The following is a 15,403-nucleotide window of genomic DNA, read 5'->3' as shown; positions in this document are numbered from 1 at the left end:
ATAGTTTATGAGATGGCTATGATCACTCTCAATAAGCTTTAATTAACATTAACTCTCTGCATGTGGGAGCTTTTTGATATGTTTATTTTTTGCTTATTTCAAACTCTAAATTCTCAGGGATATTGTTAGATTGTAATTTAAGTTGAATTAGGTGGCATGAGGAATATATGCCAAGGATCAAATTCTTTTGTAGCATTATTAGTGTGTGCATCCTTTATTCACATGACCCAAGTGTAAGTCTCAAGCCACAAACATTTTTGGCTATTCTCCCTATCTCATATCCTCATCATCAATAAAACTCAAGTATGCTTGTTGGTATCCATCCCATCTCAATGCCACACTTAATTTGATTCCTTATCTCAAAACACAAAACTTCCATAAGACTTTCATATACCAAAAAGTAGTTCATCTGAGTAACAGGCAAACTGACCAGATAAGAAGAAAAATGGGTCAAACTGAAACACAAGTTTTCTCCATTCTATATTAGCAACAAATTAGAAACAATAAGAGGGAGGAGAAATATCAACACTTTCTCTCCATAAATATGGGACTTGTATCAATGAATGGCAAAATCACAAAGGAGGAGTTTCTATACTTTATAGAAAGCAATAGTGTGATTGAGTGAGAGCCAACAGCAGAACTATTGTCCCCTGTCTCAGCACAACATTCATTCCATCAGATACATTCATGTGTTAAGAGAAAGCAACAAGGCAAATAGTACTTACATAAATGTTGTCAAGTCTAAAACACCAGAGAACATAAATTCTTTTATACTAATAAATGCAAAGAACAATACAAAAAACCCCATAGGCATAGCTTGACCTAAAAAGAAAAATAATACTCCTATTTGTCAAATTTTTTAAGTACATTTTTGAGGGGGAAAGTCAACTGCTACCACTAGGCTGATTTCACACCAGTATAATGTTTAATATATGGAGTATGTTTCTTGATTACATGAGAAAATTATCATTTGACTATATCCATCATATTCTTTCCTTACGAAAAAGAAAGATGAAGCAGGTGAATAATAAACAAAATGAAGGAATTTTATATGTATAAAAATTTCATTTTTTAGATTATGCCACGGACAACCCAAAATATAGATATAGGTCACTTATAGCGGGACGAAGAGAGTATTCCCGTTTCATCCGAGTTTGTTTGGTTCAATTAATTTCCAATTATTTTTATAAATCATTTTGATGCAACTTCCTTCTCCTAACAATAACTGCGGACTTAAATCAAGTGCATCAAAAATAAGGAGGGAATAAAAATTCTAAAATTTAATCAGACCCTTTGGTAAATGTTTTACCATAAGTTTTCTTGCCTCTATAGATATGGCTGTCCTAGAAGCATAATTCATGAAACGACCTTCATTTAACATATATATTGATGTGACATCTAAAAAATGAATTATAACTAAAATGAGGCTGATTAAGATTATAGATGTCTTAATTTAAAATCAGTAAAGTACTCTAGATAGAGAAAAATGATTGCAAATATTATTCGTCTAAGAAGAGATTCGCCACATTTAAAATTAATAAATAAACACCAATTTTGATGAAAGATCCAAATGAAAAAATAAGATTATTTTCCAAATAATATGGAGTACGTATTAATTAACAATTAATGCATTTTGTAATTATTCCTCATGATTTATGTATATTTAATTATGTTCATTTTTATCCCAAAAAACACGGTAAAATAAATATACCACTGTGTTTGACCTGAATAAGTAAACGGGTGATGAATGACGAAACTGCCCTCCACCCACCCTCAATATTCAACAAAGCCCACCCATCTTCTCAATTCAAGCTTACTTTCCATTTTCACTAATTTTTCAAGAGCTTTTAATTGACCAGGTTTCTTTCTCCTCTCTCTTGCTCTACTATATGCTTGCACATGTTCAAGCGCGCCGATTTTTTGTGAATTCGTTAGGGGAGTATGTTTCCTAGTTGCTTGACTGTATTGGAAAAAAATTGAATCGGATTTGTTTGATTATTTGGCCAATTGGTTTAGTGCTGCTTTCAACTGTGTATGGATTTTTGTGAGTGACGTATTATTATTCTGCGGTATTCAGCCTCTTTCCCCCTTTTTTAATTTCTTGATTCTCTGTTTTGTGTGAAGGGGATAAAGGAATTTTGTGAGTGACGTATTTTGATGTTTTAGTGAAGCGAGCAGCTGATAATCTTGTTGCCCTTGTTCAATGTGAAAAATAGAAAATTTGGAATATTGTGTATATATTTTTAATTTGATGAGTTTTTTATGTAATTTCTGATTTCAAGATGATACTTTCTTATCTTGATATTGGAAATGTAGTAAACAATTGCAATGCTGTCAAATTTTGGGGAATTAGTATAAATAATGATAGGTTTAAAATTTCTTTGATCATTTGTAATTGAATATGTTTTGTGAGTGGTTGTTGGAGGCTGAGTTACTCTTACGTTTGCTGTTGTTTTAGTCTAATGAGATGTTTAGTGTTGCACGTTTTTGGAAAAGTGATGGTATAACTGCCGAAGAGTTTCATAGATGTTCGTATTGTGTGCATTATTATCGTTGAAATCTTTTGATATCTTCGTGGATGATGTTTTCATGTGACAATGTTAGAGCTACTGTAAAGCAGGCACGAAGTAGACTGAATTGAATATACTGAGGCAGATGACAGATGTTTTACTTTTTGTACTTGATGCATTGTTTAAGGGAACTTAATTTTTCAGTCTCCGGAACTCATGGTGGAAGAGAGTTCAAAGCAGGATACACTTATGCTGGAGGAGATTCAGTTGCATACCAACTGGGACGATGTCATGTGTCCCATATGCTTGGACTTTCCTCACAATGCTGTTCTTCTCCAATGTGCATCATATGAAAAAGGGTGCCGTTCCTTTGTGTGCGACACGGATCATTTGCATTCCAATTGTCTGCAACGCTTCAAACAAGCAAATGGAATGTCACCAGAAGGCAAATCTCCAAGCACTGCTGAAAATATACAGTGTGTGTGTACAGAATCCGAGAGCAAACCAGCCTGCCCCCTGTGCAGAGGAGAAGTCACTGGATGGGTAGTGGTCAATAAGGCTCGTAATTGTCTGGATGAGAAGAAACGTTGCTGTGAAGAGGAAAACTGTCAATTTGCAGGTACTTATTCTGAGCTCCGAAAGCATGCCCAGGTGGAACATCCTCATGCTTGCCCTTCAAAAATAGATCCTGCACGCCAGCTTGATTGGGACAATTTCCAGCAGTCCGCTGAGATCATAGATGTATTAAGTACTATTCATTCAGAAGTTCCACGTGGAGTGGTTTTGGGTGATTATGTTATCGAGTATGGAGATGATCACTCTGGAGATGATTATGATGACTTCCCTGGGGATGAGGGAAACTGGTGGACATCCTGTATTCTCTATCAAGTTTTTGATAACTTTAGGGCATCTAGAAACCGAAGAAGATCAAGAGTCAGTGATTCAAGAAGAGGAAACCACCGTTTGAGTTTTGATACTTCAAACTCTGATGAGGGTTCTGTGTCGTCTGCGGAATATGCAGATTACAGAGCTGATGAGACTGATGATGAATATATGAGTGCAAGGGCATTATCCAGACGAAGAGTTGCAGAACATAGGTGAGCATTAACGTTCTTTATGTTCCTTTATATTGTAAGGTTGATTATTCTTGGCGCTCTTCCAAAATATTGATTTGCCTCCTTCCTAAAAAGGAAGAAAGTAAAATCTGTTAGGATTTCTATTACCACATGAATTGTTGGTTTATGAGTTAACACACCATGTGTTTCTTGGCAAATCAAATTTGGTATTGTCATATCTATTCAAGGTGTATAAATGAGCACTAAGAATATCTATATCGCTTGTAAGTTTCTCTCTTTTCTGCATATTGACCGGATCTTTTTCCTCACAGCTCTCGAAGGCGTCGCTCCCGCTTCTTTGACAACTAGGGTAAGCATTTAATCCTACCTCATTCTCTTGCAATTTACCATGTGACCATGTGATGAACCTGAGTTGTATCTCTTTCTTAGGGATCCTATCTTTAACTTGGAAGTTATTACTATGATTTCCTTAGCAATGACATACAACTACCCTCATTCTGTAGTTCATGCATTGTACTCTATTTGTTATTATGCACTCTTGATGATCTCTTCTAGTAATTATGCAACAGAATAGATTCATCATAGGTGTGGAATGGAAAAATCGAAAAGTTCACAGATCTCTGTCGGGCTGTTGACAAACAGTGGATGATGCCAAAACCATATTGGCAGTGATGTTCCTCTTAGGTCACTTGTTTCTCATACTTGGATTGCAGGAGTGTCTGGTTTTAGAAATTTAACGCGCTCCGCTTTCTTATTATTGTTTAATTATACCCCCTTAGCTTCTTAGATGACTGTATGTCTGAATTCAGCTACTGCTGGAATTTGTATGTCAATGGAAACAATGTTCATAAATGTATCATTTCATTTTATTTCATTATAATGCCTTGTTGATTTATGAGGAATATTTATTGTGCTTCATAGTGTTTGTCATCATGTTTGCTAAGTAGTTGAGTGCAAGGAATAAGAATGAAAGATGCTTGGATAATCAGTGGAGTGCAAGGATGAAAATGCTCTTTAATTTATGAAGGCGATATGAATATGGCAACAAAAGGAATATGTTTGATTTTGTGCTTTAATATAATCATATATTGTATTACCAGTGGGGGCTGATGGTCCAATGTCCCTTTCTCCTCATTTGACATTTTCTTTTTTTTAAATCTTGAATCAATTTTTGGGTTTGTTATTTTACACGTGGTTGAGTCTTCCCTAATTTATTCGAATCAATTTGATTCAAGAATCCCACCTTCCTCAAATGTGTTTACATTTCGTATCAATTAATTATTGCAAGTACTAAGTAAATTGCATTATGCTAATCAAATGTAAGGTACAATTGCATTATGTCACATCATGTTTACGTCGCAAAAGTAACTTGAAATGGTCTCGTCATCGCAATCATCTACACGGCTACACCGTCATTTCACATCATCTCAAAGCACTACTTGCTTATCATATTTTTTACTTGTGGCACTTCTCGGAGCGTTTCTTTTCAACACGCAATTTAAGAAAGTATGTGCTCTTAAATAAGTTAAGCAAAGGAAGAATAAATAAAAAAATAGAGAGATAATAAAGTAAGAGAGAGTAATAAGTGAGAATAAATATGTTGACTTTTACTAAAAAAAATTACTACACTACTGTGGAACGTAACAAAATGACAAAATGACTAAACTACTATGGAACGGAGGAAGTACTACTCTCTCCGTCCAATATAAATAGATCATTAAAGGATGACACAAATTTTAATAAGTAATTGATAAAATAAGAGAAACAGAAAAAAATAGTTAAAATGGGGTACTATCTTGTAATGGTAAAGCGTCGGCCATCAACGACATCAACGTGCTCAACAACTCCGACCTCTTCGTTGAAGTTCTGAATGGTAAAGCGTCGGCCATCAACTTCGTCGCTAACAATCGCCAGTATAAAATGGGGTACTATCTTGCCGACGACATCTATCCGAAGTGGCCAACCTTCGTGAAGACGTTCAACAGGCCTACGGACGAAAAGCATTCTCTTTTTGCGCAGAAGCAAGAGTCTGCTCGCAAGGATGTGGAGAGAGCGTTCGGGGTTCTCCAAGCTCGATGGAACATTATCAAAGCCCCGGCTCGACAGTGGTTTATAGAGAATATGGTCGACATCATGTATACGTGCATAATCTTGCACAACATGATTGTCGCCGACGAAGGACCTGAGGCGGGAAATTGGTTCGACCCTGAAACCCCGGGAAGCTCAACCGCAAGTAGTCCGCCTCGAACGGGAGTGCATCCGTCTTTGCAAGAGCGGTTGTCTATTCGGGCAAGGACACGTGATTCTACCGCCCACGCCTAACTCCAGCAGGATCTAATGGAGCACATTTGGGCAAAATTTGGCAACCATTAGATGATCGTCACTAGAGAACTCCTTCTTCTGCTCCTTTGCCTCCATTTTTTTTTATTTGAGTTTAAGTGTGCAATTTGTAATTTCTAGTTTTTTAATTATGTCTTTTTTATTTTTTTATGTATTTTAAATTGTAATTTTATTTTGTTTATAATGAAGTGTGTTTTTTATTAATGGAATTTGTTGGAATTAAAAATAAAAAATGAAATTGAATGAATAGTTAAGAGATGGATAAGAGATGGAGGGTTGCAGGTGTTGTCTCTTAGTTAAGAGATGAGCTGAAAAGTACAGTGGGGCCCATGAATAGTGAAGAGATGAGACGGTTAAGAGACGGTTAAGAGATAGCGTTGCGAACGGCATTACTACTAGTATAAGATTACATGTCTATAGAAAACTCAATGTTTCACCAAATTCCTGACATGATTTAAGATTCAGGCCCAAACAGAAAACGACATCACAATCGAGCCATATTGTCGTATACAGCACCAACCGAACATACTCGTACAATATTTTGGCATCTCAAATCTCAATGCAGCAAATTTTTTACTGCAGGTAACGAATTTTAGCTGAGAATGGGAAGGATGGGGGAATATTGCCACACGAAATGCTACTGTAACAACAGCAACTCATCGCGGGGACTAATACGTGCAGTTCTTGGGGAGGTTGCGAATGACATTACTCTTCATACCCATTTTAGAGCGCATAGCCTCAACACCAGTAGAGTTCATCGCCTTCAGTACTTTCATCCGGACTACATGCTCTCTTGACTGCACAGTTGCTAGGCCCATGCTCTTGTACCTGCAACCATATTAATAGCATCAAGTTCCACATTGAAGTTTGCATCTCCTTTTCTTTTACATATCAAAATCGCTATAGATGGAGTAGAAAGGGCTCTAATGGACATACCTAGAAGCTAATGCAGTGGTGATCTCACTGTGTAAGGCTGTGGGACGATGTTTCTGGCGATAGTATCTCAAATAGTCCCTAGATCCAAGCATTTTTGTGGTTGTTGCACCGCTATTGCGCCTGGTGATGACAAGCTCAGAGCCACCACTACCAAGTGCAATAGCATTCTCCATGTCATCAGCAGCAACCAGTTGGTTTCCACCAGTTCCCTCGTAACTTTAAAACCAGAAACTAGAAGTTAGAAAATAAGAATAGCTAGAAGTTTAGGGTTACAACCAGTAGGAAGCCGCAAAAACTACTATGCAGAAACATATACCTGCTGCTGTAATCATAGAAATCTTCAAGCTCTGCTTCCTCGTCTTCACTTCCGTCACCATAGTGCACTTTGCAGTGGTTTTTTGCCTCCATATGCATCCGAACTGCCTCCAAACTACTGAAAGGGTGACACCTTTCATTGCAGTACAAACACATGAAATCTCTTTTAACCTGGGGATGTAAGTATGGGTCAATTTTTGAAGTCCCGGCATAATTATCCATGCCAAGAAACATAATTGATAGAGAAGACAATTATTACCTGGAGTCCCAGATATGTAAGAAGACCTTTAGGATCCTTCAGATACTCAATATCCGGAATGAAGAACCCATGCTTCTTGTGCATGTGTACCATACATTTCTCAATTGTAGCATGCTCCAAATCACACATAAAGCAGCACGATGGGTCAAAATCTTGAAACTCATCATCATCCCCATCTTCATCCATATCGTCATTGGAAGCACTCTCATTAACTTGTAATTGTTTCAACGAGTCACTGGCTTCACCAAGTAAATCTTCATTAGGATCCACCTCTTCCCAGTCACTCTCCTCGCTTTCTTCATCTTCCTCCATCACATGATGCAAAGGTTCCTTTGGAGTACGGCGAGTAAGAGGTGTGATGATTGTACAGCTCCCATCATCCGTGGGGCATATTGATTCAGAAACACTCAGTAAGTGACTCTTAGATTTCAAGTGTTGTTCAAGAGCTTTTAAACTTTTATACGCCTTTTCACAAAGGCCACAGCGATAAAGCATGGGAGTCTCATTTAGCTTCTTTTTCTCATCAGCAAGTGCAGATTGCCTAGCATGAAAGAGTGTTTCAGTCACTCCTGGTACACCAGCAACCTTCACAGCAATAACGAACACCACGGTCAATTACATATAGGTATGTCAAGCAGCAGATTAAGATCGAATCGGGCAGAACAAAGTAGCCTAAGTAAATTCACAACACACAGGCCTTCTCAAGTCCACAATTACAGAAAGGGGTATGATAAATGAGATTAATCCGCTTCAAAGCAAAGGAAAACTCCCATACCAAATGAGAACTTCAATGATTGACCAAAATTACTTCATGATTCGGCTCGTAGTCATAGCTAATTCGGTAGAAACCCTCCTATAATTTCTATTAATCCTAACAGAGTCTCATAGCCACTTTCGAATACCAATTCCACACATACAGAAAACATTGTTCCAAAAACACACTAACATTCTACTATTAACCTCTAGATAAAATTATTAAAAGGACCAAAAAACAAACGCGATAGATAACGAAAACTCCAATTCCAGAAGCGGCAAAAAGCAATAACATCTTATCATAGTTAACGGCAACATTTGGATAACCAGAAAATAATGATTGGATAAATAGAATACCTTGCGTTTAAGATTGTAACGGTGCCACTCGGATTTGTAATGGAGCTTTTGTTCGGCATCGTCTTCGAATTCTTTGTTGCAAGCGTTGCACGTTAGTCCCGGCATCCCTTCTCCTTCCTCTCCTCTCTTTTTCCCCCTTTTTTCTGTGATTCGATTGCTCTGATAGAATATCAAATTGAGATATTTTACGAGCGAAAATGCAAGGGTTTGCTGCTGCAGCCGCTTTCTAATTTATTGGGACCTATTTATATTTATTGTAATGTTATTTTTAGTATTTTAAATTTACGTATAACAAAATGAAAAAATCAATATGAAATGTATAATAATTAAAAAAATGAAAAAAAAAATACTCCCTCCGTCCCACATTTGGAATCACTTATTGTTATGGCTCGAATTTTAAGAAAGAGTTTAAGTGTGTAATAAATGAAGTGAGATAGTGGAGTGTGTAATAAATGAAGTGAGATGGTAGAGTGTGTAATAAAGGAAGTGAGATGGTGGAGTTGGTTGAAGGTGGGTCCCTTTTGACTTTTAATTTTTGTTTTGATTTATTTTAATGTAGATAATGGCATTTTTATGTAATTTTGATGAAGAATGGGGTAAAATTGTATGACCAAATATGGAAAATTCTAAAAGTGACTCTTAAACTGGGACGGACTTTTATGGCAAAAAGTTACTCTTAATTTGGGACGGAGGGAGTAATAATTAAGTTTGGTATGAGTGTCGACTGTCGAGCATATAGATGTGGCAAAAATATATGGTTGTGGATGGTGTTACCTCATCTACAAGACTACAACACAATCTCAAATTTAGTTACAATTCCATTTTTCAGGTATTACATATGTTAATATGAATGTGACCTAGTAATATAATTTTATGCCAAAGAATTGATTTGACACTCGTGTGCACATGCGCCACTTCTACATGGTAAATAAAATCCCAATAAATTTTCATATTCAGTTCTCACAGTTTACACTGGAGTGTCAACATTTTCGCCAAACTGATATATTTACATGAAGGAAATCAAAACCACAAGAATAAACAAAATCACAAAATGTGCTTGATATGTGAGGGAAATTTTTCACAACAATGAACATGCGATGACAATCCACAATCGGTTCTATCGTCTATGTATAAACGAGGCACTTTCACAACGATGGAGACGGTTGTGATTGTGCTGCTGAGGCCTTGCAGATGGGGCACCAGTTCTTCACCTGCAACCACTGGTTTATGCACGTTTCATGATATCCATGCTGGCATTCGACCAAGGTCCCAATCTCGTCTCCAGGGACATACTCATCCTACAAAAGATACATAGCTTCATCATTCTCTTGAACCACATGATCGAATTAAATCACCAAGGTATAATATGCTGAGAAAAGAACGCCTTAGTGAAGACGATTCCTGATAAATCTCATAAAAAAGAAGATTAACCTGGCAAATACTGCATTTGATGTCATCAGCTGATTCCGTGGATTCTACTTTTGATGTGGTTGCTTCATATACACTTCTTGTCAGGCACTTTGACAATGCTTCTTCTGAGAGAGCTGTGCTCACTGTGCCCATCCTTTCTTCCAGAGCTAATAATTCCTGTTAAAGAAGAGGACCACTTTGATTTCATACATAACATTATATATAACATAACGACTGCAGTAAAAGCGACACGTTGTACAAGGTTGCCATCCATTAAAATAAGACATCATAAAAATGAAAGAAAGCCCAACCTCATACGACATGTTATCAATATCCAGTCTCATGTCCCTGTGTTGGTCGTAGAGGTTGAGGCTGCTGAGGAACAATCTGGTCTCCAATGCGAGTATTTGCTGTAGATAACAAGCGTTGATTACCAAGCACAATAATTTGTTTTATATTGTTAGGAATATAATTATAACAATACCTCATCTGTCCAGTCTTCGTCCTGTTCGATTCTTTCAAGAGCCATTAAAACCTGCAAAGAAGCACATTGCTTTAAGACCATACGGGATTAGAATATTGAACTAGCTTAGTGCATAGAAAAGAAAATACCTCAGCAATCCCATCCATGTTAAACCGGTGCAATACATCATGATTCAATAAATGTGACAATCCAGATTCAGCAGAAGCAAAAGACGTTCTTGACGATGAATTATCACGGTGAGATCTTGAGCCGCTTACTGAAAACTGCTGAGAGGTATTCCCATCACCAACATCAAAAGGTGTCTCATAATCATTTCTAGAGAAACTCGCAGCAGGTTCCCTAACAGATGAGCCATTTCTTCCTTCTTGTCGGCTGGAAAACCTCATTCTAGCATTTACATGCATTGATCTCCGGTTCCAAGTAGAACTAGACCCACTGCTATCCTCTACAGAAGCAGAAGCACTATGTGCTGAATCAGAGACGGAGATACCACTGGTTGTTGGGGAAGTATGCATATCTGCGTTTGATGAGGCTGTATTGTTTCTCCCCCTAGAAGACGAACTGGTTTCTCCTTCTGAACTTCTCTTTTTAATAAAGTTTTTTCTTACAGATGCTGATTCTGGTTGCGAACAACTAGGTGGTATAGCATCTGATATAGAATTGCATCTCAGATTCTGCAAACCATACCTGCTCCCATTGGTCCTGTTAAATGGTCCTTGTGCAGAGCTTCTAGAGGTTGACGGAACAGATGAAGCTGGTGAATTACTTCGGTTGCGCAATCTAGATTTGCTACGAAACATATTTTGAGAACCAACACTAGTTGATGCACTAGAACTCCCAGGCTCAGTCATATTAACCTCTTTAGACTTGGCTATTGGTTCAGGCTGATATCCACGTAGACTACTTCGTGTAGACACAATTTCTTGAGTTTCTGTCTCTGTCGATAGGCTAGTCTCTGATGGATCAGATGTCACTTGAGTTACTTTTCTCTTGGAATCAAGATACGACCTTTTTGCATTGGTCTTCCCAGTAACTTCATTTCCACTTGAAGAGCGAAAAGAAGACTTGGAATATTTGCTAGTATCTGAGACTCCAGTTCCAGCATTTTGGCCAAACTTAACTCTTCCGCTGCATCCAGTTCGGTTACAAAATTGAGAACTCTGATCCCCTTGAGCTGCTGCTTCTTTAAAAGCTGTTCCACTATAACTTTTTCTTGGAGCCACACTCCCGCCCACTCCTCTTTTACCAGAGGTTCTGTCCATGAATACTTCTATTTCTGTTTGAAAAAAAATAAACATTTTCTCTCAGCCACAAACCTTTATTAACACAACTAATCTAAATGGACAGGAAATAGCACCATAGAATCATGAGATGGATCAAACATATCACATATTTCCGACCTCATCGAACACAAACAAGATAGCATTATTAAGGGAAAAAAACCACTGGCTTGTCAATAGTAAGAACAGTCAAGCAAACCAAAAAATGGCAACGAAATCCAATTCAGCTAATAAAGCAATACATCATATGATTCAATAGACAGAGACTACATGAAGATAAGCTGAAAACAATCTACTATAATCTATTTATTCGTCACATTTGATTAATATTGTACCAGTGTGTGGAAACAATCTTAGCCAGCACCAATCATCCATCATAGTTACAAAAGTGGGATCAACAACATTTAAGCAATATATTCCACAACAAAATTCATTAGCTTATTTTTCCTACCCGATTAACAATCACAAAACAAACTAATGTGTAGGATTGCCATAAAACGAGCTCAGCGGAATTGGATTACGCATGCCAGAGAATGAGGAGGAATAAGAGACTCATATAGTCAAAGTGCAGTTTCCCTATTTCAATTTTTCAAGTATTAGTACTCTTTATCTTATGTGATTGCTTTAACACTTAATATTGGTCAAACATAATAAAATAACACACGTTTCAAGCATCGATTGCGACACTCTCTCCTGGAAAACGAATAATCTGCATATTCAAATCTCTCCCATAGAAAACAGAAACAACAACAAAGTCAGGTATGGTAAAATCCACATAAAATCCTCCTCAAACTAGGCTTCCTCCGCAATCCAATCACGATTCCGAAAAGGAACAAAACTTGAACAAAATTCAATCCAAAAAACGACAAGGAGAAAAACTTACGAGGATCAATACAATAATCCTGCGTTCGCCTCTTCCCCAACCTCAACCTCCCGTTGCTTTGTGTTGCAAACAAAAGCGAAGAAAGAAAGGTTCAACTACTACGAGATACGAGAAGAGCCTTCGCCTTATGTTGGAGAGAGAGAGAGAGAGGTCTTCTTCTAATAATGAAGATGGAAATGGAAGTATTGATACGCGCGCGTGCGTATGTATGACAATTTTTGGAATATTAATATTAATATTAGGAAAAGGTTAAATGAAATAATATTAGGAGTAACAAAATTGCTACTGAAATGCCGCCCGTGACGCTATCTGGGCCGTCCAATATCTTCCCTCTTTCGACGGTCAAAGATTGAGGACCGTCCACGCTGGGCCCCACTCGGCCGCTGCTGAGTCGTACAAAGCTGTCAGCGGGTGTGGTTGACCAAATAAATATTTTACTTTCCACAATTTACTTCTGCCTGCACCATGACTATTACTCTGTATAATTAAAATTAATAAATAAAATCAGCAAATATATAGTAGTAGTAGTAGTACTAAATTTTGTGAAAATTTGTCAGGTAGAATAAATAAAGAGAAAAAAGTTAGGTGAAGAAGAGTCTAAATATAAAAAGGGATATCTTGAATGGTAAAAACTAAAAAGAAAATGTCAATATTGAAGAAGCAGTACTATTTACCAAAATAAATTAGTACTAAGATTTTTGTTAGAGAATTTCAAATTCATGAATATTATCATGAATTCGTGAGATTGTCCCGGATTCATGACTATGAAATTTGACTAGAGTTTCGTAAATGGGATTCAATACGTAATCATAAAAAAATTGAGCAAAGGATTGAGTTATAAATTGTGATCTCAATTACATTTAGTGAACCGAATTTAGTAAAAGTAGTAAGATACCAACAAATATGATATGCTCTTTATATGTGTGATTTATAAAATAGTGCATAAAAATAGATTAATAAATTAATTATGTTTTCTCTCTGTAAAATAGAAAATAGAGAAAATTGTAACAAGAGTATTATATGAATTTTGGTCAAATTCTAGCACATTTCATAATTTTAAAATCAGTCTACCTTGCATTTGTTCATGATTATTTCATAGTGGAAAATTACGATAGCGTACTTATTATATATGGTTCATCTTCTTTAACAAAAGGATGTTTTTTATGGATAGACAATATTGTTCAATTCATCACCGATGACCTTCACATGTGCTTCTTTCATTGTATACTAAATACGATTTCACTAAAAAAATGTCTTGAAATAATTAAGAACATATTCAAATTTCATAATATTTTTTTGACAAAATTGCGAGACCGATTAGAATTTAACATTTTTTTCTCACACTATCTAAAATAAAAAAATAAATGTTTGTGCGCCTAATCCTTAATAGATATATATACCCACCCACACCTAATATATAAGCTGTATATTCATATGAATCGGATATCCTTCCTAATGTAGCCCAACATAACATACGCATATCCCCCAATCCTAAAACTCCAAATCATTTGCTCATATTTGCTGGCAATAATCCTCAATAAAATTTGCATAACAAATCATCCATTATATTTATTTCTTGACTACAAAAGAATACACTTGCTTTTAATTATATTTCGATGTTTTACATAATAAATAGATTTATGCTTCGTGCAAGGCAAAATAATAAATTATGGTTTTATTTTCTCTTTTTTTAAAAAGTAAAATGATCATAGTTTGATCATCATTTAGAATAATTTATGGTCATTATCAAAATTGGGTTAAAACTTAAAACATTGATGGACCTTTTGAATGAAAGTCATAAATAAAGAAACAAGAATAATAGTATCAAGTTATGGATGATGTCTACAATTTGGTTATTTTTCTTGTGGACTACACCGATTAATTGAACCCCACCACTAACCTCAAAGTGAACACTTGGATAATTCCTAACCCATTCAATTTTGTCTTCCTTTATTTTTCTTGTTCTATTTCTATAATGATGGAAGTGTTTATTTTATTTGGTTGTGTCGCATCTTACTTCTCTTGGGTCGTATATTTAGGCATTTTGTATTGATGGAACTCGAGTAGGTGTTAGATAATGTATGTATTATTGGGGCATCACATACTTTGAATGATTAATCCCCACTTATTTAATTTCTTGATTAATTTATTGAAATCGTACATCGACTTCCCGTGGCCAAAGGGGTCCATGATTAGCATCTTGTTTTGGTGGGTTTCACTTTTAATTTTGTCTATGTCTTTATCTTAATTAAACATTTTAGGAACGTCATTGCTACTTTCTATTGAAAAGAAAAGAGTTATACATTTATTTTGATTTGAATATATTAAAACTTGTTATTGATATTTTTAATTATACAACTTTTACAAAAATTATAAGCTCAGTTTACCATTTTATTCATTTATTTGAAGTTATAGAGAAAATAAAAAAAATGAGCTTAGTTTTTTATGAAAATTGTATAAAAAATGTCAATAACAATTTCAGTGCATTAGAATCTAAACTAAATTTATTCAAGAATTAAAATTTTGAAATAATTTCACATAAACAAAAATATGAAAACTTCGGTGCGGAAATGCATTAAAAATTAGGTGCAAAATTTAAATTTGAGCATATGATATTAATCATTATAATTAATCATGAATAAAAAGCTAATTGAATATATTTTACGGTTAGAGAGCTCTCAAAATCCAATTCATTGTGGCATTACTTTTGTTTTAAAAACATTAAAATATTGTCAAGCTTTTAGTCCTTTTCAATATATATAGTACATTTTACAAATGTAATGTTTTATTGTCAAATTTT

The 15,403-nt window shown here is 35.8% G+C and overlaps 3 protein-coding genes across 7 annotated transcripts; 1 reads left to right on the top strand and 2 right to left on the bottom strand.

Annotated features, from left to right (window-relative positions):
* The first annotated feature begins 1,800 nt into the window (after nt 1-1,800).
* Nucleotides 1,801-4,460, top strand: LOC125216704 (uncharacterized). 5 transcript variants are annotated; one of them, XM_048118466.2, is made up of 4 exons: nt 1,801-1,859; nt 2,715-3,607; nt 3,898-3,935; nt 4,156-4,460. In XM_048118466.2, exons 2-3 carry the CDS (start codon nt 2,727-2,729, stop codon nt 3,932-3,934), a joined length of 918 nt encoding a protein of 305 aa, XP_047974423.1. In that variant the 5' UTR covers nt 1,801-1,859; nt 2,715-2,726; the 3' UTR covers nt 3,935; nt 4,156-4,460. The 5 variants fall into 5 exon arrangements, with proteins under 5 accessions (XP_047974423.1, XP_047974424.1, XP_047974425.1 ...); XM_048118467.2 differs by having other exon boundaries at nt 1,823-1,859; nt 2,698-3,607; XM_048118468.2 differs by lacking the exon at nt 1,801-1,859 and adding an exon at nt 1,866-2,069.
* A 1,862-nt stretch (nt 4,461-6,322) lies between these two features.
* LOC125216793 (cytoplasmic 60S subunit biogenesis factor REI1 homolog 2-like) lies at nt 6,323-8,760 on the bottom strand. Its single transcript, XM_048118565.2, has 5 exons — nt 8,547-8,760; nt 7,437-8,021; nt 7,179-7,348; nt 6,863-7,078; nt 6,323-6,754 (listed from the first exon to the last, which is right to left on the bottom strand). The coding sequence occupies exons 1-5, from the start codon at nt 8,649-8,651 to the stop codon at nt 6,595-6,597; spliced, it is 1,236 nt and encodes a 411-aa protein (XP_047974522.1). The 5' UTR covers nt 8,652-8,760; the 3' UTR covers nt 6,323-6,594.
* Nucleotides 8,761-9,470: 710 nt separating this feature from the next.
* Nucleotides 9,471-12,801, bottom strand: LOC125216886 (uncharacterized). The gene is made up of 6 exons (XM_048118670.2): nt 12,604-12,801; nt 10,569-11,716; nt 10,441-10,491; nt 10,268-10,366; nt 9,978-10,133; nt 9,471-9,844 (listed from the first exon to the last, which is right to left on the bottom strand). Exons 2-6 carry the CDS (start codon nt 11,700-11,702, stop codon nt 9,692-9,694), a joined length of 1,593 nt encoding a protein of 530 aa, XP_047974627.1. The 5' UTR covers nt 11,703-11,716; nt 12,604-12,801; the 3' UTR covers nt 9,471-9,691.
* Between the last annotated feature and the right edge of the window lie 2,602 nt (nt 12,802-15,403).

This window comes from Salvia hispanica, chromosome 3 (genome assembly GCF_029641045.1).
Source record: "Salvia hispanica isolate PSC_SH4W2 chromosome 3, Shi_PSC_v1, whole genome shotgun sequence".
NCBI lineage: Eukaryota > Viridiplantae > Streptophyta > Magnoliopsida > Lamiales > Lamiaceae > Salvia > Salvia hispanica.
The sequence above is the reverse complement of the archived record's forward strand: the minus strand, read 5'-3'. Positions and strand labels throughout refer to the sequence as shown.

Excerpts from the sequence above, each read along its gene's own strand:
- LOC125216886 (XM_048118670.2), bottom strand. The coding sequence starts at position 11,702 with ATGGACAGAACCTCTGGTAAAAGAGGAGTGGGCGGGAGTGTGGCTCCA. Across the intron at positions 10,367-10,440 it reads ACGAAGACTGGACAGATGAG|CAAATACTCGCATTGGAGAC; the intron begins GTATTGTTATAA and ends TGTTATCTACAG. Across the intron at positions 9,845-9,977 it reads TCAAATGCAGTATTTGCCAG|GATGAGTATGTCCCTGGAGA; the intron begins GTTAATCTTCTT and ends TATCTTTTGTAG.
- LOC125216704 (XM_048118466.2), top strand. The coding sequence starts at position 2,727 with ATGGTGGAAGAGAGTTCAAAGCAGGATACACTTATGCTGGAGGAGATT. Across the intron at positions 3,608-3,897 it reads CGAAGAGTTGCAGAACATAG|CTCTCGAAGGCGTCGCTCCC; the intron begins GTGAGCATTAAC and ends TTTTCCTCACAG.
- LOC125216793 (XM_048118565.2), bottom strand. The coding sequence starts at position 8,651 with ATGCCGGGACTAACGTGCAACGCTTGCAACAAAGAATTCGAAGACGAT. Across the intron at positions 7,349-7,436 it reads TTACATATCTGGGACTCCAG|GTTAAAAGAGATTTCATGTG; the intron begins GTAATAATTGTC and ends TTACATCCCCAG. Across the intron at positions 6,755-6,862 it reads ACCACTGCATTAGCTTCTAG|GTACAAGAGCATGGGCCTAG; the intron begins GTATGTCCATTA and ends ATATGGTTGCAG.